We start from the raw sequence: 27,494 nt of genomic DNA on the forward strand, positions 1-27,494 counted from the left end.
CTGTACTTTCCTGCCAGCTGGTTATTGATTTTGAGTGCATGCCCTGGCCGTTATTATTGCTGTTTTATCAACTACACTTGGCTCTGCTGCTGCATGTGATTATACAGTACATATACACACTGTGGATTGATGACAGACTTGCCTTTGAGGTGAAAGTTATGGAGGAGGACAGTGATCAGAATTTAAATGGAGCTTTAACTGATTTCATGTTTTTATTCTCCACCTGCCTCCTTCGAGTGTTTGAAGTAATTCTTTTTAAAAAGGTGTTTTTTTGTTCTCCCACCTCCTCCTCCTCCTGGCTCTCTCCCATGGCCCCTATGTGTTTCTCCTGGTAGAGGATCTTCTTCATCTTGCGGTACTGCAGATTGTCCAGCTCACGCACCGCATCCTTGGTCCTCTGGATGAGGTCGATGAGAATGCGCGGCGACCGCTCCCGACGCACAAAATCATGCTGGTAGGAAGAAAAAAAAAGACGACAGAGAAAATCAGTTAGAGAAGGAGGAAACAGTATCTGATGTCAATAAAGTTATGTATTACTTTCAACCTATGTACTGTATGTACCATAACTTAAGTACGACAAGAGATTGATGTCAACAAGCGCTTACATCTTTATCTAAATGTTTTGCATTAAAAAAATCAAAGCAGCTTAAAGTAATAATATAAACATTAATAGAAAGGAATAAACATTAGTTTGGGAAGTAAAGTCAGACAAAAGGGGAGTGTCTTCTGGAAAAGAGGAGGAAATATGAATGATTTTTCATTTTTCACTATGATACAATAACAGTGTCGAAACAATATGACTTTAAGGATTTCACATGGCTCATTGATGCTCTTGTAAATCTTATAAATTGCGTTGTATTATGTGCTGTAGTATTTGACTTAGCACCACAGCTGGGACTGTCACTAGAGGGCGCCTGTAGTTTGCTCAGCCGGTCCTGAGAGTCCCATGCAGCTACATCCTCAGTGCACTCAACTCAACACATGGGATCTGTGCACGATTGCCCATAAAAATCAATTTTCACAAATACTCTTAATCCTCCCCCCTTAATAAATAATGTCTTAAACTGTATTTGCCTTGGCATCCAGTTAAGGATGGCTTTGATTCAATTTACGGCAAGAAACAAGAAACAGCCAATGAGTAATATGCTGATAATTAATTGAGAGGTTTCAGTCTCTTAATCTGGATTTTCTCCGTTTTTAGTTCAAGGCCTACAAACATTAACCTGTCTGAAAGGAGGAATTAAATCAAGGCTTATTTAAAATCATCATTTAATAACTGTATCTGTATACACACACACACACACACACGCGCTGCTGTATACTAGCAACCTGACGTTTCATTCCCACACAGAGAAAGTTTAAGACCAACAGCAGCAGCAGGATTACCGTTATAAAAACATGACTGTTTAATGTTTCCTAACGTGGTCGGTTTTACACTAAACTGTTTAGTGAACCACATTTCTAAGCTGTCATCAGTTCGACTGTAAGGAACCAACCAACCGACCCGTTCTGTGATTTGGTGGAGGTGTAATTTTGGCGGAGGCCAGGTCATTACGGCTTTTATATAATTATTTAGATTGTTACATAATCAGCAGGTCAAAGTGGTGGGTGGGGCTGGTGGCTTGGGAGTAGGAAGGGGTGGGTAAGAGTGTGTGTGTGTGTGGTGTTGTTTTGTATTTTGGGGCACTGTGCTGCTCTGACATTCAGATAAAAATAAGACTAAAAACAAAAATAAATACGTCTCTCCTGTGCTTCCCACCCACTCCACCACACATTCACATTCACATTCACACCTCCCTCTTAGTCACGCTCATTCATAAAATATCGTGTGCTTCAAATGACTGAAATGTACGAAATGCCAGAGTACAGGACTAAAATATATATAATATACTGTATGATTAAAAATATATATATTTTTTTTTAGGTTCTATTCCCATCTTTTTTTTCCCTCTTCTCCGTACACCTTCCTCTCCATGTGACAGATGCTGGTGTAATGGGTTAGTCAGGACACAGGGGAATGACATCACGCTCTGAAAATAGAGATGAGAGTGATTTGTCCCGTTTTCTGACGGACCCACAGAGCGTGGGCGGGTTGGCCACCCCCGTCCCGTCCACCAGCGACAACTTATCTCCAGGATTTTTCCTCATTATAAAAAGGCAGCGTTAAGAAGAAGTGACGATATTTCCACCACCCCCCTTCCCTTCCCCTCTATGTACACTTCATTGTCGCATTATCAGACTCTCTTTCTTTATCTTCATTGTATTTAAACACATATTATTATTAATCATGGTGTCTTTAAGTTTTTGGCTTGTAAAAAAATACATAAAAATGAATAAATTCAATCGCAGCCTCTTTGGGAATCTGCTGTTACACTGGGAATATCTGTGGTTTACTAGTTAAACTGTGGGATTTACAAAAAAAAAAGTACAAAACACAACTCAAATAACACCCAGAGCTATTTTTAACTGTACAAGAGAGTATTTTTTGCATAAACTGTGAGTACTTATGGGAGTAGGTCACTAAGCGGTTATTATTTAATTATTTATGTAATTATTATCATCACTCTGGATGAGGTACACACAGGGAGAGAGAGAGTGTGTTTAACCTGAAGCTGATAGCTCAAGGCCCCCAGATTAGTGACCTGATTTCCCCTTTAAAGAGCTTGGAGGGGCGTGTGCCTCTCTGTATCCGTGTGTGTGTCTGTGTGTGTGTGTTGGTGCACACTGATAAAGAGAGAGAGAGAGAGTGTGTGTGTATGTGTATGTGAGGGGAAAGTGGGGTATTAATCATAAGCTACACTCCTACCCCCAAAAAGCCCTCCAACATAAAGCAGCCCTTTTCGACACTGATCCAAAGTCTGTTTGGTACTTATCCCTCTTTAATGGTTTTTTCGGTCAGGATTTGGGTCAGGGGTGCTGGGAAGAGATCCTATCCCGACGACCGGCGTCCAGAGCCCTCGCCCTATCTCCCCCTCCCTCCCCCACCTCCCCTCTTATCCGTCTAACCACTATCTTACAGTACGTCACTCCTTGGCTTAAAAAAAAAACAGGTGAGGCAGGTGTGAAAGCAGCACTGTTGAGCGTGATCAACAAGAACATAAAACTCTTAGTGGGGACCAATAGGATTAACCTGCTGGTCAAATAAACAAAAAGATCAACTCCCCCCTCCTCAGTCATCACACAAAGAGCTGGTGAGACCGGTGTACTTTTTAAGGGGGGGGGGTTGGTGTGCATGAGGTGCATGAAGACCGACCGACCGACCTGCAGCATTCCTCGGTTATGTCATTTGTTTGCGTTTCTTTTTTGCCAGATGACAGCGAAGCCACGTGTCAAAAATTTTTTTTTTTTACCTTGAAGGTTCCTTCTCGACCTTGAAAGTTGTTACACACCAAAAAAAAATCCCAATTTCTTTCTATTCCTCAGGCCAAATTTTACACAGTTGTAGCTTCAACCATCTCCCTGTCTTTTTCAATAAAATCCAGAAAAGCCACACAGGAACAAACATGAAAAGTCACCACATACAGTATCTGTAAAGGGAGTTGGAAAAAACTGTAGCAAGTATAAGAAGTATAAGTCCAAAATAATTGACAAATATAGAGCTGTATCATGACACACTGGAGAACTAGGAAGTCAGGCTTGTTTGTTCTTAGTTTTCTCTTTTGTTGTACAAATATAAGCCATAATATTTATTAATTCTGTCTGGTTTTGTATTTCTTTGGTTATGTTTTTTTTGTTTTTTTTTATCTTGTATTGCATATCTTAATGTAATAAGGTGTAGGTATAACAAGCCACGGCTTCAGCCTACACCTTTTTGGTCCATGTTTTACTGACCAATCAATGCATTATTCCACATACCATGATGAGTTGTTCTTAATTGACCAAAATAAAACTCAAACTTAAACATAAGTTGTTCCTATCGATAAAAATCTAACTGTCACATGTAAAGAAAGAGCGTACGATTTCTTAAAGAGGAACTGTGCAGGATTTGTAGCTTAACTATGCTACATTTTTACCTTAATTGGAGCTTTGGGGTAATTGTGATGGTTTAATAAATGGATAAACTTGTTAGAGGGAGAATGGAGGCTCTCTGCCTTCCACGTGCGAGTCACTTATTGTGTCTCTTGGCTGAAATACAACCTTGCAAGATCAAAGCCTCCGACTTGTGTCCCAGCTCTCGTCTCTGCGGCACCACGCGCCCCGTAACCTGTAATCTCTTGTTTTATGACAGATTAAACTACACAAATATACACGTTGTAACATCGTATATGATATATAACATTATGTACTGCTCTATTGACTGATTTCCCGCCTGCTTTGTTGTAAATAAATGCACATGGCCGGGAGGAGGGTTAGCAAAACAGCAGGAAAAGCGACCAGATTTGCATAGTTCCTCTTTAAATGCTTCTAATTTTGCATGTTTTCTGTCATGCAAGAACAAAGACACTAATTATACTATATACATATATGATGTGTAGAAGAAGCAGCCTTTAAAACCTGTATCAGTTGGGCCTTTATCAAAGGACTGATGTGGAGGCTGCACACACACATACACACTGTACAGAGCCCTTAAGGCCCATGGCTACAAGGCGCAGCATGAGAAACAAGAGTTGCAACAAATGGGAGTGAAAAAATAAAAAAATTAAAAAAAATAAAAAGAGAGAGAGAGGCAGTTCTCAGCAGGGTGCCTGATGCTTGCGTTTGAAGAATACGCTGTGTATCTGCTTGCATATTAGGGAGCCGTGGGTGAGTGGGCGGGTGGGTGGGTTGCGGAGTGACTCATCCGCATGGCTTCGGGGGGACCGCGAGCGAGACAGGAAGTGAGGTCACAGCTGGAGGGATTAACAGAGGAAGCCCACTCACTCTTAGCAGCTCCCCTGACGAGGGTCTGTCCTGAGGAATTTTCAGTAGGCAGTAGTCGACGAAGCTCCGGAAAGGGTCAGACCTGGGTAAAGAGGACGAGGAGAGATGAGATGAGATGAGTGGGGTTATAGATGATGAGCATTAACAGCAGCGACGCTCTCTATAACGCACACAGACACACACCTACTGCACTTATTGTCAATGAATGTTTAACGTGATGAGTAATCTCCACTTTCTGTTTATCATATCAATGAATAAAGCTGCAGAAATCCTTTGTAATCTCTCCGTGTGGCTGTGCCCCCCCCCCCTATATAGTATGAATCATAGTATATGTGTTATGTAAATATGTGGAGCAATAAAAATATAGGCCACTGGAGCCGTGGAACACTGTGCTACTGACTCGGATCTAAAAATATGCTCTTTGTAACACAATATATGTAACAGGGTGTGTTTGGGTTGTTGTAGTTGTTGTTGTGGTGGGGACGGTGAAATACAGTCTCCTAAAAATACGTCTTTTTTGACAGTTTGTGCACTTTTCAGGGTCGTTGTGGGGTCAGCGAGTGCAAAAGCTCCACCTCGACGTCTACCTCGAATGTCCCTCTGTGGGTTGGCCAAGGTATGTCAAGCCCAGTTGTGTGTACAGTACAGTGCGGCCTTGTGTTTGTGTAGTGAAGTAACGCTACAGAGCTGATGTCTCTACTCGTCTCATCTGGCGGGATGTTGCTAACGCCTCGGGGGCCGTTGGAGCTCCTCCAAAAATACCACAACCCCTTGCACTGCACTGCACTGCACCGCCCGAGCTTCAGCCCCGATGTTAGAAAACCGACGCTAATTTTACAAACAGGCGATCTCCGTGCACAGTCGTAAGGCAGGCTGCAAATTCTTAAAAAGGCCTGTTTCTCATGACTTGATTTTTTTTTTTGTCAGAGCCCACAAAACACAGACGCTCTCTTGTAAATGTGTAAAAAAAAAAAAAAAAAAGAAAAGAAAAGAAAAATGAATCCTTATTTTAACTCAGAGCTCGGGTGGAAGACACAGGAAGGCCACTGGTGCCTTTAGGCTGATGGAGAACAAAGGAGATTCAGATTATTGCAAAAAAAAAAAAAAAAATCATAAGACGCAGACACCTGCACGACTCTGCACGCCTCAAACCTCAAACACGTCGTTCACTTTCATACCAGTGGTAGTGACGAACGAGCACAAAGGTGAATTATAGGGGAAAACAACATCAAACATAGGGTTAATATTTCATGAGCGTCGTTTCTCCCATGACAGTCGCACCTCACATGCGATGTGTGAACAGTGGCCACAGCAGCAGCAGCTCAAAGGAGCGGGGGAATGTTTTGCTGCCGGGCTAATTTACCACTACTTTCCTTTTATATCTTTTTTTGTTGTTGTTGTTGCTGTTGTTTTTTTGGGCCAAATTACCTCAGCTTTCTATAAAATATACATCCAATCTCTCCTGAGTCAAAGTTTACATCAGTGTACAGTTTTGTGAAAGCTCAAAAAGTGACAAATCATCAAATAGTTCATCCAATAATTTGCTTATAAAATAATTAATCTTCATTTTTTGGCAAAGTTAATTTAATACATTTCTTCACCAGAGAGAGAGATATTCTGTATCAGCAGAAATCAACTGTTTCAAATTCACATGTAGTTTCTTAACTCATTATCTGCACTAACATGAAAAATGAAACATTTCGTGATGATTTCTAGCAGAACAACCGGTCTCGACTGGAAAAAGGTGCGTTTTTTCGACACTGTGGGATGGGCTGGTGTTGTGAAGAGACAGCAGAGAGCTGTTTAAAACCTGCTGGCCTAAATTAAATTGCTTAAAGTTTTTTTTGATGTCTGGAAGGAGAGTCTCTAGAGAATCTATTAGCATCCACCACAGTCATGAGCTGTAAAGGCTGAGAGCAGCATAAAGTAATGCATAAAGCAGGCTGGTTTTAGTTTTTTCTCCCCATATTACCTCTAGAACGAGGAGTGTGGATAGAAAAAGAAACATCCTACTTAGTATGGCAAACAAAAAAACAAAAATAAGATTAGAATAATCACACTGCGTTGTTTTTTTGACGTTGATGTACAATTAAATATGTGCTCTACAGCCCCACGGGAACATGTGCGTATTTATTACTCCACAATATTTCCACTGGATGAGGCGTCTCAGGTAATTACATAAGAGACTTAGAGCGTGACCTCGCACGAGGCCTGTCGCACGGATCACAGGGTCGTGCAGATTAACACGGGGATGTCTTACTCTGACTGAGCCCACTCCAGACTGGGCATTTGTTTCTTTTTCTTTTTCTTTTCTTTCACAGCTGACTGGAGGTATTGTACCAGCATTTCCCCCGGCTTTTATTTTGATTGTGTGGATTATAAATAAGTTTCGATAGCATGACTCATTTCTGGCGTTGGGGCTTTGTCAGTTAATTGTGGGATGGTGGTGGTGGTGATAAACAGTTTTGATATTGAACGGTAATATTGTACAACTCACCACTCATTGGACTGCAGCGTGGGAGAGTCGTTCTGGGCGATATGATATAAGGCACTCATGGCGTTCATGTTGAACAAGGGCGGTTTACGCTCCGCTAAAAGAAGAAGAAGAGAAGAGAAGGAGGAGACAGAGATAGATGGAGAACGAAGAGCGATGTTTAGTGCCAGTTTTCACAATCACAAAAAATCACAAACATTTACTTTTCTTCCACTTGTTGAATTAGCTCAGTTAGATGAATATGTTTATGTTTGACCAGTAGGTAGACATCTGCTCACCCAATTCAATACAAGTGATACCCAGGGACCATATGTCCACTTTCCCCTCGTACTGACCCTCGTCCATGGCTAGAATCACTTCTGGGGCCATCCTGAGGACACACACACACACACATACAGTATAAACACACAGTTTTTTTCAAGTATGAGGTAAAATCCATGAAAATGTTATAATCTGCTAAGCCTCTCATAGCTTTTAAAGACTCTGGTATGCTGTGATAGCGGCTCAGTTTTGGGAAGGCGGAATTTAACATGATGAGTGATTACGTGATGATTTCATTCCCCATCAAAGTTGCCAAGAGTGTGTGAGGGAATATTTTGGTGGATGAAAAAGGAGCTGATCATTTTTCTACAAAACAACAGAAGATATTATGGCAGCTTTATATAATACACTTGAACTATATTGTGACATAAACCGAAATATGTGACATCGCTGGATTCATGAAACTTTCATTAAGTCCCACCATAACTTATGACACACACCAGCTTCAGATGTTTCAGACTCAGGCATCAGTGACGGTGTGATGACAACAACATGAAGAGCTCTCATCCTGACATAAAAGCAGCTATAACTTGAGCAAAACACTTTGTAATTCCTGTGCAAAAAAAACAACAACAAAACAAAACAGACACTGAAGAAACACACCAACTAAAATATATATAACCCAGTTCAGGTTGATCTTCTACCAAATGTCTGTTAGAGGTACAGTAAGAGATCCTGGAAAAAACAGGCTACATTTTGAAAATACACAGTTCAAAGAGGAAAAAAATACTTTGCACATCTATTTGCTGTACAGGTGCGTAGGGGACGGACAAGTAGATCCGCAAATGAAGCGAATATACAGACTCCCGCACACTATTACACTTTTATTGGCCGCAACGTTTCGGTACTGTGACCTGACTGGTTTGCCTGAAGAAGGCCACAGTACCGAAACGTTGCAGCCAATAAAAGTTTGTTTTGGTGCAAGTGTAACAGTGTGTGGGAGTCTGTATATAAAAAATACAAAATTCAAAAGTCCAAGACCCTTTCTTGCATCTTGTAACCTTGTTTTGAAAGGTGTTTTATAAATAAAATTATCATAACTATTATATTTTGCACCATAATGATGCTGCAACTCGTCTCATTGAATTTAGCAAGCTAGCATTTTAGCTCAGGATGTCACTGAGCAGCGCCTTTGTTTTGGTCAGTTGAGAAGATGAGTACACGATGAGTGGACGTCATTATTTAGCTCCCGTATTTCTCTTTTTCTTTGATTCTCAACTCAGCTAACAGTGAGTAACGTGCGACCACTTTGTCATGTATGATAATTATTGTTTTGCTCAATAAAGTAGCTACAGTCATGAACTCCCAAGTAACCTGTTTTGTGGACGTGTCTTTTTTTCTGCGAACTGTTACAAAGGTTCAAATGTAGCATAGTTAAGCTACAAATCCTGTATAGCTTCTCTTTAAGGCTGTGTATACTAACCAGTAAGGTGTTCCCACAAAGGAGTTGGCAGGTGAGGCAATGGAGGCAGAGCCAAAGTCGGCCAGTTTGACTTGACCGAGCTCAGTCAGCAGGATGTTACCAGCTTTCACATCTCTGGATGAGGGGAGAGAGGGAGAGAGAGAGAGGAGAGGGGTGAACATATGGAGAGAGAGAGGATATCAGCTTCACAGCCAAGAGAACCTACAGTACAAGTCATCAGAGTAAAAAAAGAAAACAACAAAACATGATGCATGATTGCAGATGAAGATGAGGGTACACAGTTGGATGTCAATCAAATCTGTCTGCCATTAAAAGATAATATTGTTGGAGTCGGTGCAACATGGAGGGTTGTTACCTCCTCACAGTGAAGCTCGAGAAGCATGAAACAAGTGCAGACGTGAGGGTTTTCTTTTTACAACTTAATTAGTAAAACGCTGCAATAAAGGGAGAGCATGAGCGCCTCTCGTCTCATTTCATCACCATGTCTTTTGCTGGAGTCGGTGTGTGTGTGTGTGGTGATGTTTCCTGTTTCAAAGAAGAGGAAGCAAACTTGACTCACCTGTGAATCATATTATGGGAATGTAGGTAAGCCAGTCCTAGCAAGGCACCGTGGGTAATGGCAGCAATTTCCATCTCTTGGAGCGGTTTCTTATGAACTTGGGAGGGGGAGAAATAAGTACAGTGGAAATGAGTAGGGAACATCGAAGGATTTGAGTGATGCAATAATGAACTAAATTCATCATAGAAGCCCTGATAAAAGTTTTTATCTGTGGTTTTTAAGAGAGAGAGAAAAAAAGACTCTTGAAGTCTGTCTGCTGTTGCTGTCAGCCCAATCAGAAAGTACTTTGCATCTACCATATGGATAACATGTAAACAGCTGTGATATTGACTCCTGAGCTGGCTCCCTGTGGACAGACAGACTCCATCCCAGAAAGGTCAGAGCAGAACTATCACTGAGAAACTTTTACACAGGCCAAAGTCCAAAGAAAACAGGCCACAGCCAACTGTTATGACAGCGTGTCTACGTCAGTGATGAGTGCACACATAGGTGCTTAAAATAACACATTAGGATCAGGTCAGAAAATGTTTTACCGGGGTGAGCAGTTCAGGACAGTCCGAGCTTTGATAACTGGAGAATGTTTTTTGGGGGGTTTAATCTAGAAACTGGACTAAAACTATTACGTTTTCTTGTTTTTCTTAAATCTGTATCAGACTTTCTCTGGCCAGTATCACAGGTCAGAACGCATAAACAACATAAATTCACATTTACACTGCAACAACAACTTGCTTCGTGACGCAACGATCGACCCTATGCATGCATTCACACACACACACACACACACACACACATCTGGTTTGTTCTACAGTGAACTTCACATAGTCTAATGATGCTAACGAAAAACCACAGGAAATAATCACAGATCATGAGGTTTTTATGGGTTTTTCAGCAAACAAATGCAGCCATCTGATAACAGGCAGTTCCTCATGTTGGGTAAGTCGAGCACAAACCTCAAGAGCTGAGAAAATATACTCTGGACTTCTTTGTGTGGTCAAATAAACCTACAATAATGAGCTACCATGATAAAGAGTGGATTAATGAGACTTATTTTAAAGCCATAGCAGAGTCAACTAAAAACCAATGTGCAAAAAATCTACAAGAGTGATAAGAGAATACAAACTTTTATCATTAGGACAATTTAAATCCATAATTGCATCTTATTTTACCTCCAACTGCTCCTGTTTTTAATTAGACTTCTCTGTTTTCAATTTTTTCTTTGTCACTTTCACTTTTTGGTATTTCTGATATGTTCATTATATGTTTCAAATGTTTTGTGTTTTGTCTCAGCTATACTGTAATTAATGAGGTTGCTTCCTCAATATATCTCAAGAGTTTAAATAAAGGTTAGAATTATATTGATAATAACAATAAAAACATGTAAAGAACTTGTTTTTCCTTAGTACATCAGACTGGTCTGAGTTCGATGGTCACAGATTCACAAGTTCCTTCAAAAAGACGAGTTTTAGATGTTTTCTTTTCTCCAAAGAGTAGAAGAAGTATCTACTTCTGCTTAAGTTTGCTTAGTTTTGCATAAAGACCAGACAGAGTTGGTAAAAGGCAGCCTTGTCCTGTCTGAAGCTCACTTATTCATGTGTTATCTTGAATTTATTTAATGCGTCCAATAACCCAAATGTAAAAAATGACTCTGATGTTAAAAGATTTTTGGTGGTGGTTTGGTTGTAAAACCATTTCTTGGCCTTGTGCGATAACTCTGTGGCTAAAAATCCAGACACGGACAATAAAAAAAAACTGTTTTATAATCATATGTTTCAAAGTGTGAGTGCACATTAAACATTAATAAATACACTTACCCTCTAGTAAATCTGATGCGGAGCCCAGGCAGTACTCCATCACCAGCTGAAACAGAATACATTTACAGATGATGAATAACTAATCATGAGAACTTCACCATAAAATATCCTCAACACAAAAGCTTAAAGTCAAGTTTGTGAAGTTCTGCAAACTGATCACTTTATCACATTATCACATCTACATTGGAGTCGGTGCAGAGAGAGACTTTAACAGGCAGCAGGGGGGGAAAAAAACACGGTCAGTGGGACACGAGAGAGAGAGAGGGGATGAAGACAAAGAGGAAAAGGATCAGACAAGAGAGGAAGGAAAAGATAAACTGAGACTGTTGCAAAACCGGCGAGAGAGGAACTTTGATAACATAAGACGCCGTGAGGAAGGATCCACTCACCCAGGCAGTGTTGTCTTTCAAGTAGCAGCCTTTGTACTCGATCGTGTTTGGGTGTCGCAGCTGTCCCAAAAACTTGACCTCCTTAATGATGTCCTGCCACTTCTGACAAGACAGAAAAAAAAGCACACACACACACATACAGACGGGTTACACACTGCAGGTGCAATCACAGGAACACACAAGTGCACATTGTTGACTTTGATTGCAAACGGTGCAGCTGCCCTGGCCTCTGTGTTATGGCTTTTATACAGCTGTTATCATCTATCATCTATGGATGTTTTTGTTTTGTTTTTTTAATGTCGCACCAATGTAAAAACTAGTTACAAACTGTCTGACAGTGTCCTTCTCACACACAGGAACCATCATTCACAGGTTTATAAAAAGAAAGTTTACTAAAACCACAGAGACGTGGGCTCCAGTTCAGCTGTGGAGGAAGCTGTGATCACAGAGGACGCCTTCTGAAATACACTTCACTTCTGCCTTCAGCCTCAAACTTTTCCAGTGTTTTTTTTAAAGGGAGGCACATGTTTGTTCTAATTTTTGCAACTGGTGGTGACTAACTATTCCTACATTATTTTCTGTTCTTTAGGGGTAACCTAAACACAACAAATGAGACGTCTTACACGTGGACTCTTCTCTTGATTTGTGTCTAAACATGAGAGATAAATGTTTTCTTGACCACAACAAATGCCCCCTCGAACTTGAGCTTTTTTTGTGATATGGTTAGAAAAGCGACTCCCATTTAATTGTGGTGGTGCATTCACAGAGGCATTGTAGTGTGTGTGCGTTATATACAGTGCATTTGTTCATAAAGACTCTCACCGTGGTTCACTGGAGTCCCAAAGCTTTAGAAATGGCTTTGTAACACATTTTACAGACTGATAGATGTCAGTGGTTTGGTTTTTTTCATCTTTTTTTGAATTTCTTTAGATCGTGACGTGATGTGTTGCTTATTACGATCTCTTAGCCTACTTCACTTTGTCAGACAGATACTACGTGATTCAACAGGTCTGGCAGTGGAGAGTGAAATTGAACTCAGCTTTCCAAAAAATTGGATTTATCACAGTTAGTTCATGATTTAACAAGGGGGGCCAGGTAGGTTTGGATAGCTTTTTTCCCCTAAAAAATGAAATAATCATTTAAAAACTGCATTTTATATTTACTTGGGTTTATTTTTGTCTAATATTAAAATTAGTTGGATGATCTTAAACATTTAAGTTTGACAAATATGCAAAAAAAAAGTAAGAAATACTTTTTCACGGGGCTGTATGTGTGTTGTGCGTTACTTACTTCGGTAGTCTGCTTGCCATTATAGGACATCTTTTTGATGGCCACCACCTCGTTGGAGTAAGAGTTACGTGCCTGAAAGACAGAAAACATGGAAGAGGTTATTAAACTGCAAACTTTTTCCCGTTTTTAGTAACTTTTAAAACCACTTACACTTGGCATTTTCATGTAAATGTTATATATTGTGTATTGTATGTCTGTCGGTCTGTAACAGGTCTCTCTTGGAAATGAGGGTGTCATTTTCTCATGAACTTGTGTATCAATGAGATTACCTGTATAAATAAAGGTTAAAAAAAAAAGGAAAAAGAGAATAAATTGTATCAACAAATAACACCTTTTTCTCCAGAACCATCACATGCACCACTGAGCGATATTACAAAGGAATGATACAGCAATAGAGTCTGTAAATTGGAAATAAATAACTTCTCAGTGGACAGTGATTTATGTATAGCTGTGTAAATCTTAAGCAGACAAAACATAACGCCTGCAAGGAGCAATATACTGTATTTATGAGAGGAGTGACACTGCAGTGACAGAGTCGCTCGTCTGAATTGAAACAACTTTATCGCCTGATCAAAGCACTCAGCAGTGTGTGATCAGGGGGGAAACCCTAAGTGCTGTACTGTATGTACAGTACATACACTGTAGCTGCTGTATGTACAGTATTTGAGTCGATCCACATGCCTATGTAAAAAGGAAAACCTGTGATGTTAACCTTAGAGACATCTGACCTCGGGGGGAGCTCTGCTGCAGCTCAGCCTATAAATCCTCATCTCAGCTTCATCTCACTTACAAAATAAATGGGAATTTCATGTCAAGAGTCAAATGGCATTAGAGTAACAGCGGGAAAGAGTATCCCCATTTGACTTTTTTTTTTTTTTTAGATTCATTTGATCCCAATGATTGCCTGTCAGTGCATGAATAATATCTATAGTGTATAGATACAGGCAACAGAGAGGAGGGAGAGAAAAAAAATCATGTAACGATTAAATATTGAAATACATTCAGGCTAATTGTCATTGCAAGAAAGAAAAGGGTGGTGTATCAATAATTACAATAGACTAATTCATTCAACATACACCACTGTGCGGTGCGTTCAAAGCCCTGGGTGATGGGCCTGCAAACTCAACAGAGGGAATTCCTCTTGTTCTCCTCCGTAACAGAATTCCTCCTCCTTACAATGCATTAACTATGAATGCACACACAATATTGCATACATTTACTTGACTATGCATGAATGTGCGTGAATAACCTTGAGAATATTCATGCATGTACAGAGGTTGTCACAGCACCCTTTTATTATTTTTTTTATCATGCATTTAACCTGTATTAATCTGGTAGAGCGTAAGTCCTGCAGGTATGTACAGTAAGGTTTAAATAGTTCAATAAAAGCAAAGTATTTCTTTAAAAAATGGCTTGACCAGTCGTTATTAATGTCACATGAGTGCTTAAGTTTAAGTTTGAATGAATTTGCATACTGTATTTCTTAGGGTGCTCATTTAGAGATCTCTCCCAACAGTGAGATACTTTCTAATGGGAATCAGGGCTACACGTATAATAATTTCACTTTGATATATTTTTTTCTGTCGATAAATTGATTTTAAAAAATGTCGATGGACTCCTGTAAGTCATCATCGCCATTAATTATTACAGTGTGCTCAAAGCAAAAAGGTAAATGAGCAGCAGCAGCAGCAGCCAGCGAGTGATTAGCAGGACTTTGTGCCCTGGGTTTTGCCTCTCAGGCTACAGGAGGATTCCTTATTACTGAATGAATAAATTATTATTTTTTCACCTTAAAAGCCATATTTTATTCACAGGCACATCAATCAAAGATAAGAAACTGAAAATCAAACCTTGAGTTTAACTGTGTCGTTATTTACACAGCATTTCCCCCACACATCGGAATGTGCTGCTTTTATAGACATGTTCAGACACATTTATCCTCTTATATGGTATTTCAGTATTTAAATCTAAATAAAATCTAAATATTTAAATCTAAATATCTCTTTATCCAGACAGAGAGAAAAATAAATAAATAAATAAAAATAACTATGCCATTGGAACATTTTCAGGTCAATGACGTGATGCAACTCAATGTCAAGAGGTGTAACTGGTATTTTTTCATAAAAACTGATTTGCAGGAAAATAAATCTAGACTCAAATGTGGAATAAATGTAATTTACATTTGCAATGCAAGACTATGGTTCTTGACAAACTTTACATAATTTGTCACATTATTTAGAAGAAAAGCAGTGTTTTTAGGATATGTCCAGTTCAGTGCTGCTAAAATGCATTAAATTCGAATATAGAAATACAGCAAAAAAAATTGTTTTATTTCAATTCAATGTTTTCAGAAGAAAGTATACTTTTTATAAGTGAACTTAAATTCATTGTTGGTGGATAACGTATTTAATATTTATCATACTTTAGTGGTTACACCATTTGACATGTTCAGGGGTATTCAGTCTAAAAAAATTGCTCAAATGTCATTTTAATCGACATAAACCCAACATGACTTAACAAATCGGATGCATACTTTTAAAACATTTTTTTATTTCTCATTCACTGACCCTTTTCACCAAAGCTGCTCTGGCTAACAGCTAAAGCTATAGCTGTGTACCAGTTGTAATGCGGACAGCAGAAGTGTGTCAGTGAGCACGGCGCTGGCATCAGGGCAGGATTTAGACGCACACACTGGAGCCTGTTAGCCAGACGGACATGGGCACCAGGGCTACTAGTGATGTATTGGGGCTGTGTGTGTATGTGTGAGTGTCTGTGTGTCTGTGTGAGTGTGTGTGTGTGTGTAACAGACATGGGATAGAAGGGGATAGTAAAGCCCTGGCAGCCAAGAAAATCCTGCCCCACTATTGACGGCTTCTCTGTTTTTCTATACCAAGAGAACAGCTGTCTTAGGAGGGAGGGAGGGAGGGAGGAGGCTTATCACCCCCCGGCCCCAGCATCTGGAAGGGGAGGGAGGGGGCAAAGGAGAGTAAGAGGAGAAGAAATGAAGAGAGAGAAGAGAAGAGGAGACGCTTTCAACCTCCCTCCACGCAGCTTTAGAATCAAAGGCTCGATGAGTAATTAGTGATGATGAGATTAGTAAGAAAAGGCGACGGAGCGAGTCCTGATAGAGGAATCCACTCCACTCCACGCCACTCCATCTCTTTGGCTCGATTGTATTCAAACAGCCTTAATGTTACACACAAGTGTACAAAATAATCAATAACGGACTATGAGTCAGTGTGTCCAGCTGCGGCCTCTGCCATCTCAAATTAAATGAACCACCTCAACTAAAGTCGATAAAGTCGACTCAGGGTTCCCACGTTTTCCTTGAAATCATTTCCCAAGACTTTTCCACCAGGATATTTTCATCTGCTACAGTATGACATAGTAGCACGCCAAACGCTTATGCATCCCCCTAGGTCCCATTCATGTTTTGGAGAAGTGTTGATTTCGACAGTTTCAACTTTTTTTTATACATTTAACCAGTTTGTTTCTATGTTTATTCCTCTCTCACCCCCAGAAGTCTGATTTAAAGGTGTGCAGTCTAGGGCTCTAATTTATCTATTAAATAATCTCTTACATGCTTAGAAATTATGACAAATTTACCATATAACTACGCAAACATATTGTTTTTATTTTAAACCACACCCACTACAGCTCTCTGCTGCTCCTCTGTCTGTCACTCAGCAGAGAAAACCCTCATGATCGTGGTCCAATACCAGAAACACTCATCAACTCAAAGTTACTAATTTTCAATCCTTGGTGGAGTCTGAAGAAGTCAAATTTGACCTGATGTCAAGATGTGATAAATAATTTTCCAGGACAACTTAAAGGGATACTTCACCCAAAATCAATAATTCACCAATTTTCTACTCACCGTCATGCCAAGGAAGGGCTTGGAGAACTTTCGGAGTCATCAAAACGCTTTTGTAGTTCCAGGGGGGGTCCGGCTGGCAACGGATTTTCACATAATGGTGACGGATAGAGTTCACTTTTGAATTGTCCAAAACACACACTATGAAACATCCAGGTATCTCCATACTGCTCGTCTGTACTGACCCAAGTGTCCTGAAGCCGCCACATGAAAAAGTTTTTTGGAAAAAATAAATTTGATCTCTGTTTTTAGCCTTGTTGTAGCAGTAGCTCCCAGTGGCTCTGTTGATGTATGTGCGCATGCGCGAGATTTGCTGCGAGATGATGGTTCGTCGTTGTAAACTATTGGATGTATGATGTACAGATGAACATCTTGCAGCAAATCTCGCGCAGCCACTGGGAGCGACTGCTACAACAAGGCTAAAAACAGAAATCACATTACCTTTTTCAGAACAACTTTTTCATGTGGCGGCTTCAGGACACTTGGGTCAGTACGGACGAGCAGTATGGAGGTATCTGGATGTTTCATAGTGTGTGTTTTGGACGATTCAAAAGTCCCCACCGCCATTATATGAAAATCTGTTGCCAGCCGGACCCCCCCCCCGGAACTCCAAAAGCTTTTCGATGACTCCGAAAGTTCTCCAAACTCTTCCTTGGCATGACGGTGAGTAGAAAATTGGAGAATTATTGATTTTGGGTGAAGTATCCCTTTAAGCTTTTCCAGGACAATTTACTTTTTTTTCTAAATTTCAATGTGTTTTCAATTGTGACTGAAAAATTTGTCAACCATTTTCCAGGTTTTCCAGGATGCATAGGAACCTGCTACATTATTCCTAACATCCAATAATTTTAATAACTTTTCAGTTCCTCTTAGGATCCTGTGTGATATTTGAAATACTTTGAGGCAAAAAAGATGCATTTTGAAGCAAAACTCTGAGAAAAACCAGAGCAATATAACCATGACAACAACTTGAGGGTCATTTCTTTTTCACTTTCCCATCACAAGGACCGAGGATATCTTCAGAATCAGTTCAACAGACGACACATCTTCAATCCATGTTCATAAAATTGTTCACTTACAAAGTAGACGGCACCAAAGCTGCCATGGCCGATCTCGTGCAGGTCGCAGAAGACGTCCTCGGGGTCATCTTTGAAGAAGAGGTCGGCCAGCTCGGGGTCCTTCGGCACTCCTTTCCGCGTGGACGACGGCATTATTATGGGCTGGACATGGGCTAGGCGCCGGGGACCGCGCTCACACACACACGACTGCTGCTGCTGCTACCGCCACCAGATGTCCACGATGGACCCGGCATTGGCCAGCTCGACCTGGGAGAGACACACAACAGAGAAGAAGACAAAAACGAACCATGAGACGACATTTTTATTGTTCATCGGACCGAACTGGACGCGATTATCACGTTTCTTTCCTGTTGTGTGACGGGACAAACTTCATCAGGCCTAAGAAAGTCAGTAATAAAACTTTTATGAGCAGGGTGTAGAACAAATAACTATAAATCTAATCAGTGTCAAACCAGTAACACGTATCCTACGGCATTATATTACACCAACACACACACATGCCCAAATAAGGTATAGGTAATTGATACCCAGGTAGATCAAGACATTGTTTGATCTAGGCCTTGTGTTACTTTTGAAGACTATCCACAGTTTCCACATTTGTGCGTGTGTGTGTGTACGTGTGTGTACAAAACATGCATGTGGGCGCATGTCTTTCCATGAGTGTTTGCACTTCTCATGGACAGTTGATAGGTGACAAGTCTGGAAAAAAGGCAGTCATATGACGATGGCTAACTGACTAGTCCTGCTGCTCATCCAACTTACAATCACACTTGCTCATGTAAACATATACACACACACACACACACACACACACACACACACACACACACACACACACACACACACACACACACACACACACACACACACACACACACACACACACACACACACACACACACACACACACACACACACACACCACACTTGACAGCTGAAGCTGAGTCACTGATGCACCATTTCCACACATGCACAGAGCGTAACAGTTGCCCGCCGTGTGCGTGCAGACACACACACACACTGAATGCTTTATATCACAAGGCTACAGCCGGGCTGTGAAGCGTGTACGCATCCTGGACACCCTGCTCCAGTTAGCTTCGCTGCACATGCAACACACACATGCACACAGTCGCACACTATCGTTCTCATTCCAGTTTCTCTCTCTCTCTCTCTCTCTCTCTGTGTCTCTGTTTTATTTTTTTATTTATTCATTTTTTGTTGCATGAAATCTCTGTGCACATCAGCCAGATGCAGCAAGCAAAATCTGGCTCGGAGAGGCCGGCCCCACACAGAGCGAGCTGACATGCAGGCAGAGGCAGCAAGACACACAGGCACCCAGGCCAAGACACTAAGCATCAGCATCATCCTAATCCCAGGCTCTTAAAGGGATCTAAGCCATAACACCCACTCCAAAAATATCTGTCTTAAAGGCAAAGTCCTGTGGCCTCTCCTCCGTGGAACCAGATGTACAAAGATGGCAGCCTCGAGGCTTTTTACTTCTTTTGGGGGGAGGAGGGGCATCACATTAGGTACAGTATGGGATAGATTCAGTCAGAGGTTTTAATGGGGATATATCCAGATTCTTCTTCTTTTTTCTCTCTCTCTCCCCTAATAAAAAACAACCAATTCCAGCTTTCTTGAGCTAAAATGGAGATCCAAGAACCAAAAGTTTGAAATCGGCCTCAAGGTTCATCGGTGTCATCACTCGTCCAATAGAAAGACATTGGACAAGAGACGAAGAGACGCTGGTTATTTGTTTAATATGTGGGGTTGAAGGGAAGAAGTGTGTTGTCATCACTCAGGTTATAATTTTGTCAACAGCCGAGTGAGTTCCCGAGGCTTTTGGACAACAGTGAAACAACGTTGTGACTGTAATTGGATAACTGGATTTATTTCTTAAAAAACAAACAATCCCAGCTTTCTTGAGCTAAAATGGCCAACGTCACCAAAAAGTTGTAAAATCTTGAGAGATCCAAGAAGCAGAAGTTTGAAATCGGCCTCAAGGTTCATCAGCGTCATCACTCGTCCAATAGAAAGACACAAGATTCAATGTCTGGTTATTCGTAACTCTGTGGAGTTGAAGGGAAGAAGTGTGTGTATAGTTTTGTCAACAGCTGAATGGGTTACCAAGTCTTTTGGACAACAGTTGGGGTGGGTGAGCATCACATTAGGTACAGTATGGGAATGATTCAGTTTCACTGTAATGGGGATATCCAGATTCCTTTTTTTAATTTTTTTTAATCTCCTAATAAAAACAACCAATTTCAGCTTTCTTGAGCTAAAATGGCCAACGTCACTGAAAAAGTTGTAAAATCTTGAGAGATCCAAGAAGCAAAAGTTTGAAATCGGCCTCAAGGCTCATCAGCTCGTCCAATAGAAAAACACAAGATTCAAGGTCTGTGTTAAGAGACGTTGGTTATCTGTTACTCTATGGAGTTGAAGGAAAGAAGTGTGTCATCGTCATCACTCAGGTTATAATTTTATCAACAGCTGAATGAGTTCCTGAGGCTTTTGGACAATAGTGAAACAATGTTGTGACTGGATAACTGGATAACTGGATTTAATGGGGATATCCAGATTCATCTTCTTTTTTTTTTCAGTTATCTCCTAATAAAAACAACCAATCCCAGCTTTCTTGAGCTAAAATGGCCAACGTCACCAAAAAGTTGTAAAATCTTGAGAGATCCAAGAAGCAAAAGTTTGAAATCGACCTCAAGGTTCATCAGCGTCATCACTCGTCCAATGGAAAAAACACAAGATTCAATGTCTGGTTATTTGTAACTCTATGGAGTTAAAGGGAAGAAGTGTGTCGTCGTCATCATTCAGGTTATAATTTTGTCAACAGCTGAGTGAGTTCCAGAGGCTTTTGGACAACAGTGAAAACGATGTTGAGCGTTCACGTTGTGACTGTATAATTGGATAACTGGATTTATTTCTTGTCATATTAGTATCACAGAAGGAGGTGAGAGGAGTGCGCTGGCCAAGAAAACAGCAACAAGGACACAGCGACACACACACACACACGGACTCTCGTAACCTTCTGTACGTTGAAAGGACTCCCGAAGTAGCGCTGACAACCTCCTCCTCCTCCTCATCCTCCTCCTCCTCCAACCATCGTAAACATCTCATCATTCGGGACGGCAGCCAGTTGTACTACTGTAGCCTGACTAAAGTCAATTTCATGCCATTAAGCTTTTGATTTCTCTCTCCAAGAACACGCTTGGAAGCGAACCACAGGTTGTCATGATGTAAACATCAGCGACAACAACAGGCGAGGTTTCGGTTTACCTGCTTACATAATGTGAAAGATCACATATGTGCAGGCGAACATACTTATTGCCTCCAGCCATACGTTGGTTGTAAAGGCTTTTCCGGGAAGCATGAAACCCTCAACTGAGACCTCGTTTGACGGAGGTGTGACGAATGATACGTACAGAGTACAGTATAGCAATGGTACTGTATGGATAAAACATATAGACCACAGATCTATTTATACTCATGGGTCTATTTAATTTAGTAAAACTGCCATAATCTATCAGGCTGTGCAGCTTATTTGACTTCTTCAAATGGTTCTGATTAAATGGACTTGTGTTGGTACTAAATGCTGTAAAGTTAGCCATCACACAATCTGACACAGACTTGGTGAAAGCATGAATAGATTTCCAGAAAAGAAAACACAGCTTCAATTTTAACACTGTCAAAAAAAGGAGAATAGGAGTTTGTCTTTGCTTTTGACAGTTTGAAGAATTATCTTTCATGATCTTATGAGTCGTCGCTGGAGTGAGATCAAATTTATGGATGACTTTAAAAATAGATTCTTTAATTTTGTCACTGTATTTTCAGCAAAGTTGAAAAAGTATTTCTTCTTACATAAAACATTCTCGAACCAATGGAAGATTTCAAATATTAAATTATATATGACAAAGAAATGCAGCAAACCAAAGAACATTTGACTGATTAATCTTTTCTTGACATTTATTGGCCTGTTTTCTACATCAGTGACAAAAAAACAATCATAAAGACCTGAGCTGTGTGTGCTATAGTGTGAGCTGTTGTTACCTGTGGTATGTTTTTTGCATGTGTTTCACTGTGAGCACTTGAATTTTTAAATCCCAGTTCACCTACAATATGAACATGTGTGTCCATGTGTGTCAGTGAATCTGTGTCTGTGTCTCCTTGTTGCATCACCACTGTCTGTCTCTCATCTCTCCTGCTTGAGCAGCTCCTGATAGCTAATAAAATAAAGCCTGACACAACCCACCCCCCCTTCGCCCCCCCATTTCCACACTATCCCCATCAAAACACGCCCACACCGTGTACACGTACATATTACACACACACACACAATGTGCTGCTTTCACTGATAGAAAATTAAAAGGTTATAATAAAATAAGAGAAAAAAGCAAAAGAAAGTGTAAAAATGGAAGTGGAAAAGAAAAAAAATATCTGACTGGTCGATAGAAAAAGGGAAAGAGAAAGCACCAGATCCAAACCATAACCATGGAGAGTCAGTAGGTGTATGTTTATGTGTGTGCATGTGTGTAAAAGATGGATAGAAATGGTGCAAATGAACGCCGAGGTCACGTGATCACTCTAGAGACTGCACACCTCCCTCTCTCCTCCACTCTTCCTCCTCTTCCTCCTTCTCTCTTAAGATGTGTGAAGTGATGCAATGTGGCAACAACAGGTTGTAACACGGGGGACTCGGTAAAGCTGTTACTAGTCCGGCAAAGCCCAGTGTTTGGACAGTTAGCTGTGTGTGTGTGTGTGTGTGTGTGCGTGTCTGTCTGCGTGCATGTGTGTGTGTGTGCGTGTGTGTCTACCGTGGATCTATGAATGGTATTGTGCTGAGAGAGAGCTGATTAGGCAAATGGCTTAGACAGATTAAACGGTTTGTGTGTGTGTGCGTGTGTGCGTGAGTGTGAATTCTTAACATGTGCACAGCTACACACACACACACCGCTGCATGACACTGTGCTTATATGTAGGTGAGCATTAGCGTGTGTACTCACTCACTATACACTTTGCATGCACGCACTGGTGTCTGAGTAAATGAGATGTTGCGTGTGTGTGTGTTATTGTGGGGGTGTGTAATGGGGGTAAAAGGTTTGCTACATACAATAAACTGTATGTCATAAAAACAAATGATATGAAGGAGAGATTATATGGTTTAATGCTAATCTAGACTACACACAAACACACACACACACACACACACACACACACACTAATATGCAGAAGGATACATCATTTTTTTCATGTTTTTCTTCACAGCTAATATTTGAAAGTTTTGAAAAATGTTTGATCAAGAAATCAAAACATAACTTTAACATTTTTCTGGCAGCATTAATTAAAAAACCAAAAAACCAAACATATACAGATCAAACCAGGTATTGTTATTCTCTTATTGTATTGTTACGGTATTGATATTTCATTGTTTATCGTTTGTTTTGTTTGGTTGTTCTTGTTCTCGTTGGTTGTTCTGTTATTTGTTTTGCTGTAATTGTGTGTGAATATGTTATTCTGGTCTGGTTTGAAATAAATTATGGGCAAAAACCCCCCAAAACAAACAAAAAACATAAACTGATAATCCAATATGTAGCCTAATGCAAACCACTGCTGCTCAACATAGACGCACAAGATCTGAATAACTTCAGGGACTTCTTCTTCTCCGGTGCAAGCACACACACGTCAGCTGTAAACCAGAGTTGGACATGCATACACAAGAAACACATGAGAAAACACACACACACACACACACACACACACACACATACACACCCTCCCGCCCCCCAGGGCTCCTTGTTGGCATTGCTATGACTAATTGATGCAGCGACATGTTATATAGGAGATGGTCTGTGCAGGCTGGTGGTGGTTACGGTCCTGCAACGGTTCACCTTTGACACAGTGAGAAGAAGTAAATGTGATGGTGCATACTTTAAAAAAAACAACATAAAATAGAATATCACATGAGCTGTGTCAGATAAAAGTTTGATGGGGAAACTTTACGCTGTTTCCTCTGTATGTTCTCCTACGTTATATCCCACAGTGTCCTTCTTCTTCTTCTTCCTCTTCTTCTCTTACAATCTCCTGCTCTTTAACACTTTGTCTTCAATTCTCTTTGTAACTGTCCCTCTCTTTTATCAATCTCTCTTTAAAGAGAAACACTTTGACAAGAGAGAGAGAGAGAGCAGATTAATTTATTATTATTCACTTCCTCTCCTGAGTTTGTCGATTTTCAACATCAACTTTTCCCGGGGTGAAAGTAAAGTGTGTGCACCTGAGGTTCTGGTTTCTGCGTGTATCTATATGAACATGTACAGGTGCATCTCAATGAATTATAATATCATGGAGAAGTTTATTTATGTCAGTAATTCAATTCAAGTGAAACTAATACATTACCATATACAGTATAGATCCATTACACACAGAATGAAACATTTCATTATTTATTTATTTCATTTCTTTTAATTGTAATGATTATGGCTTTACTTTTAATTAAGACCTAGCATTCAAAATATTAAAACATTTGAATATTACAAAAGACCAATTTAAAAAAAACACTTAAAAAAAAAAAAGTATGTACATTTTTGTACATAAATGTTGGCCTTCTGAAAAGTGTGTCTCCATAACTTGGTTGGGTGGACTTTTCCATGATATTCTAATTCATTGAGATGCACCTGTACCTGCAAAAAGATCAAATGTCTTTTCTGCAGCTGTAATGTTTGTGTACATGTGTGGGACAGTATTGTATTATGCACTAAATGCACTTTTCCTTTTCTTTTTTTCCTGCTGGGCCCCTCTGGACATCAATGTAATGCAATTATGCACTTTGCACTAGTTTTGCATCAGTATTAAGCTGCTCTAAACAATAACTTGTTATTTATAACTGTGTTATTATGACAATGACAATAAAGTATCTAAGTCTATAAGTCACCTGTACCTGCAAGTAGTTTGTGTTTCTGTACATACACATCATGTACACAGGCGGTGTTAAATTTTGTGTCGTTATGCCACTGGTAGCACATGAGTGTCCATATGTGTGTGTCAGTTCATGTGCATGTGTGTGTGTGTGTGTGTGTGTGTGTGTGTGTGTGTGTGTGTGTGTGTATGGCCTGGGGGTTTAGCGGCTTACTGGCCCCCCTCCCGGCTTTAAGCAGGAACAGGAATTAGACAGACTGTGGGAATTCTTACTGGGATTCAAATCACCAGCTCTAATCAGAAACGAAAAAAAAAAAAAAGTACTGGTAAATCTGTGAAACTACGCGTTGAGACATTGTGTGAGGATAATGCGTTTGTGTGTGTGTGTGTGTGTGTGTATGTGAGAAAGAGTGTGTGTGTTGCTGCACATTCATGTAGGACAGAGGGAATAATAATTATGTAAGATCCCATTCTCCTTAACCTCTATAATATCGTTTCAGAGAGCGAGCTTAAAGAGCATCGGAGTAGTTGGTTATGTTTTTGTGTGTAGGTGCGAGCGAGGAAGTGTGGATCATACATATACGCTCTCTCAGAAAAAAAAGAAATAAAATCACTGCACTTCAGTAATTGTGTCTAATAAAAACTTAAAGAGCCAGTAGAGCCTCACATCTCACCAGAGTGCACGGTCCCTGGAGAGGACCATATGCGTATGTGTGACGTGTACATGCGTGTGTATGCGTGTGTGTGTGTGCGTGCCTTCTGCACGGCATTAAATGGGTCAGCCTCGTTATGAATAATATAGAAGCCTATTTAAATGCACAATGCAGGGTTAGATGATGATGATGATGATGACTAGCAAATTCAGCTATGATAGAGTTGTGTCTTATCAATGGAAAGTCTGCGAGTGACTCTCACACACATACAAACACACACGACAAGTCCATCTATAGACAGCGTACAGGTATTCATGCATGGATGGATATACACACACCGACACAACCTCAGTGACTCCACGGCTTGATAAACAGTGGGTACAGAAAGTATTCAGACCCCCTTCAATTTTTCACCATTTGTTATGTTTCAGCTTTATGTTAAAATCGAAAAAATATTTGCAAATGAGCTGTAAGGCCTTATCCAAATCATGTCCAAACTATTTAATTCGACACAGCTGGACTCAAATGAAGGTTCAGAAGTAACGGAAAGATGAATACAAGAAATTGACGGCACCTGAACGACCTACAGTTGTGTCACAGCAAAGGGTCTGTGTTGAAGTTTCAAGAGCTCTGAGCTGCTGAAAACACTCCAGTAGAGTTTTTTTCTAAAGTCTCTTTTCGTAACATCACAGCTTCAGTCCCAATATTGGCAACTAATCTTGATCTGACCTCAGTGCCCACTGCCCAGTGGTCGAAACTTTCAATTGTGCTCCAGTGGGGTCCAGTATCACATTAAAAACCCCTGAAATGAGCATAATAGTTCCCCACAGCAAGGATTATTGTTGACTTCATCGTACAGGCCTGTAAACTTCACTGTCCTCAAGTTCAAGTGGGGGGAAGTTCAAACATTTAAAAATCATCCCTCATCTTGCCTTGAGTATTGTTCTGTAACCCAAATCCCCCCCCCAGCCACCACCACCACCGCCAACAACACCACCACCACACCCGATCCCCTCGAGCTCTCTTCCCACTCAGGGTGTGACTCAGCAGGAAGATTTGCCCACGGCACAGAATGTACGCTCAGAAACACACACACACGCACACACGCCTGACTTTCCCCCTGAATCCGATGATTGGTGTTGGCTCTCTGTGCCATGATGACAAGTTGACAGAAGGATTTACATTATTGCCCAACTCACAAAAGACTCCAAACCACAGACGAACCCCAGGCTTCCTTCAGCGCACTGCTGCAGCTCTAAGACGCCTGAGCAGGAAAAACTTTCCGGAGAACGATTTCAAAACAAACTTCAGAGGAAGACAAGCAGTACTTCAGAAACAGAAGTTAAATCAAACAAAGGTCTGGATTTCCAGGCCACCTTCATCGACCACATTTCAACTGTAATATCTACATTTAATCCATCTACAAACCCAAAACACAAAGTACACACTTAAACACAAAAGCTCTGTCTAACAAGTCAGATACTTGGCTACAAGGTTTCCGGTATGAAGTGCAACCAGCAGCATCCGACGGTTGCGCTGCAGCGATACCGATACTCGACACAGGAACTCACACGTGCATGTACACGTACACGACGACTTGAGAAAGTTATGGCGCTGCATGTCTGCCTTCAGACCAGAGAAGCTTCGCCTCGTGTGACAGACGGCTGGTTTAGCTGTTGTGTACATCAGCGCGTTCATTACAAGGCAAACAAGACCCAGTTTAGAAGTCGGCCGACGCCTGATGAAGCCTGTCAGACATATTTTGCTGCGTTAAGATGTTTCATTTTATCACAACAACAAAAAAACCAAACACACACACA

At 40.6% G+C, this 27,494-nt stretch overlaps 1 protein-coding gene across 2 annotated transcripts in view; it reads right to left on the bottom strand.

The window, feature by feature from the left end:
- The window catches only part of taok3a (TAO kinase 3a), an 87,459-nt gene that overhangs the window by 25,675 nt on the left and 34,290 nt on the right, over positions 1–27,494 (bottom strand). For both annotated transcript variants that reach the window (XM_083979159.1, XM_083979160.1), the window contains exons 3-12: positions 18,101–18,346; positions 13,148–13,219; positions 11,858–11,959; positions 11,469–11,514; positions 9,658–9,754; positions 9,099–9,212; positions 7,633–7,724; positions 7,358–7,451; positions 4,861–4,942; positions 284–451 (exon numbers count right to left, since the gene is read on the bottom strand). In XM_083979159.1, coding sequence (XP_083835285.1) covers positions 284–451; positions 4,861–4,942; positions 7,358–7,451; positions 7,633–7,724; positions 9,099–9,212; positions 9,658–9,754; positions 11,469–11,514; positions 11,858–11,959; positions 13,148–13,219; positions 18,101–18,232 — 999 coding nt within the window. In that variant the 5' untranslated portion in view covers positions 18,233–18,346. The remainder of the gene's footprint in view (positions 1–283; positions 452–4,860; positions 4,943–7,357; positions 7,452–7,632; positions 7,725–9,098; positions 9,213–9,657; positions 9,755–11,468; positions 11,515–11,857; positions 11,960–13,147; positions 13,220–18,100; positions 18,347–27,494) is intronic.

Source organism: Trachurus trachurus (genome assembly GCF_905171665.1).
Source record: "Trachurus trachurus genome assembly, chromosome: 9".
NCBI classification, from domain to species: Eukaryota; Metazoa; Chordata; class Actinopteri; order Carangiformes; family Carangidae; genus Trachurus; species Trachurus trachurus.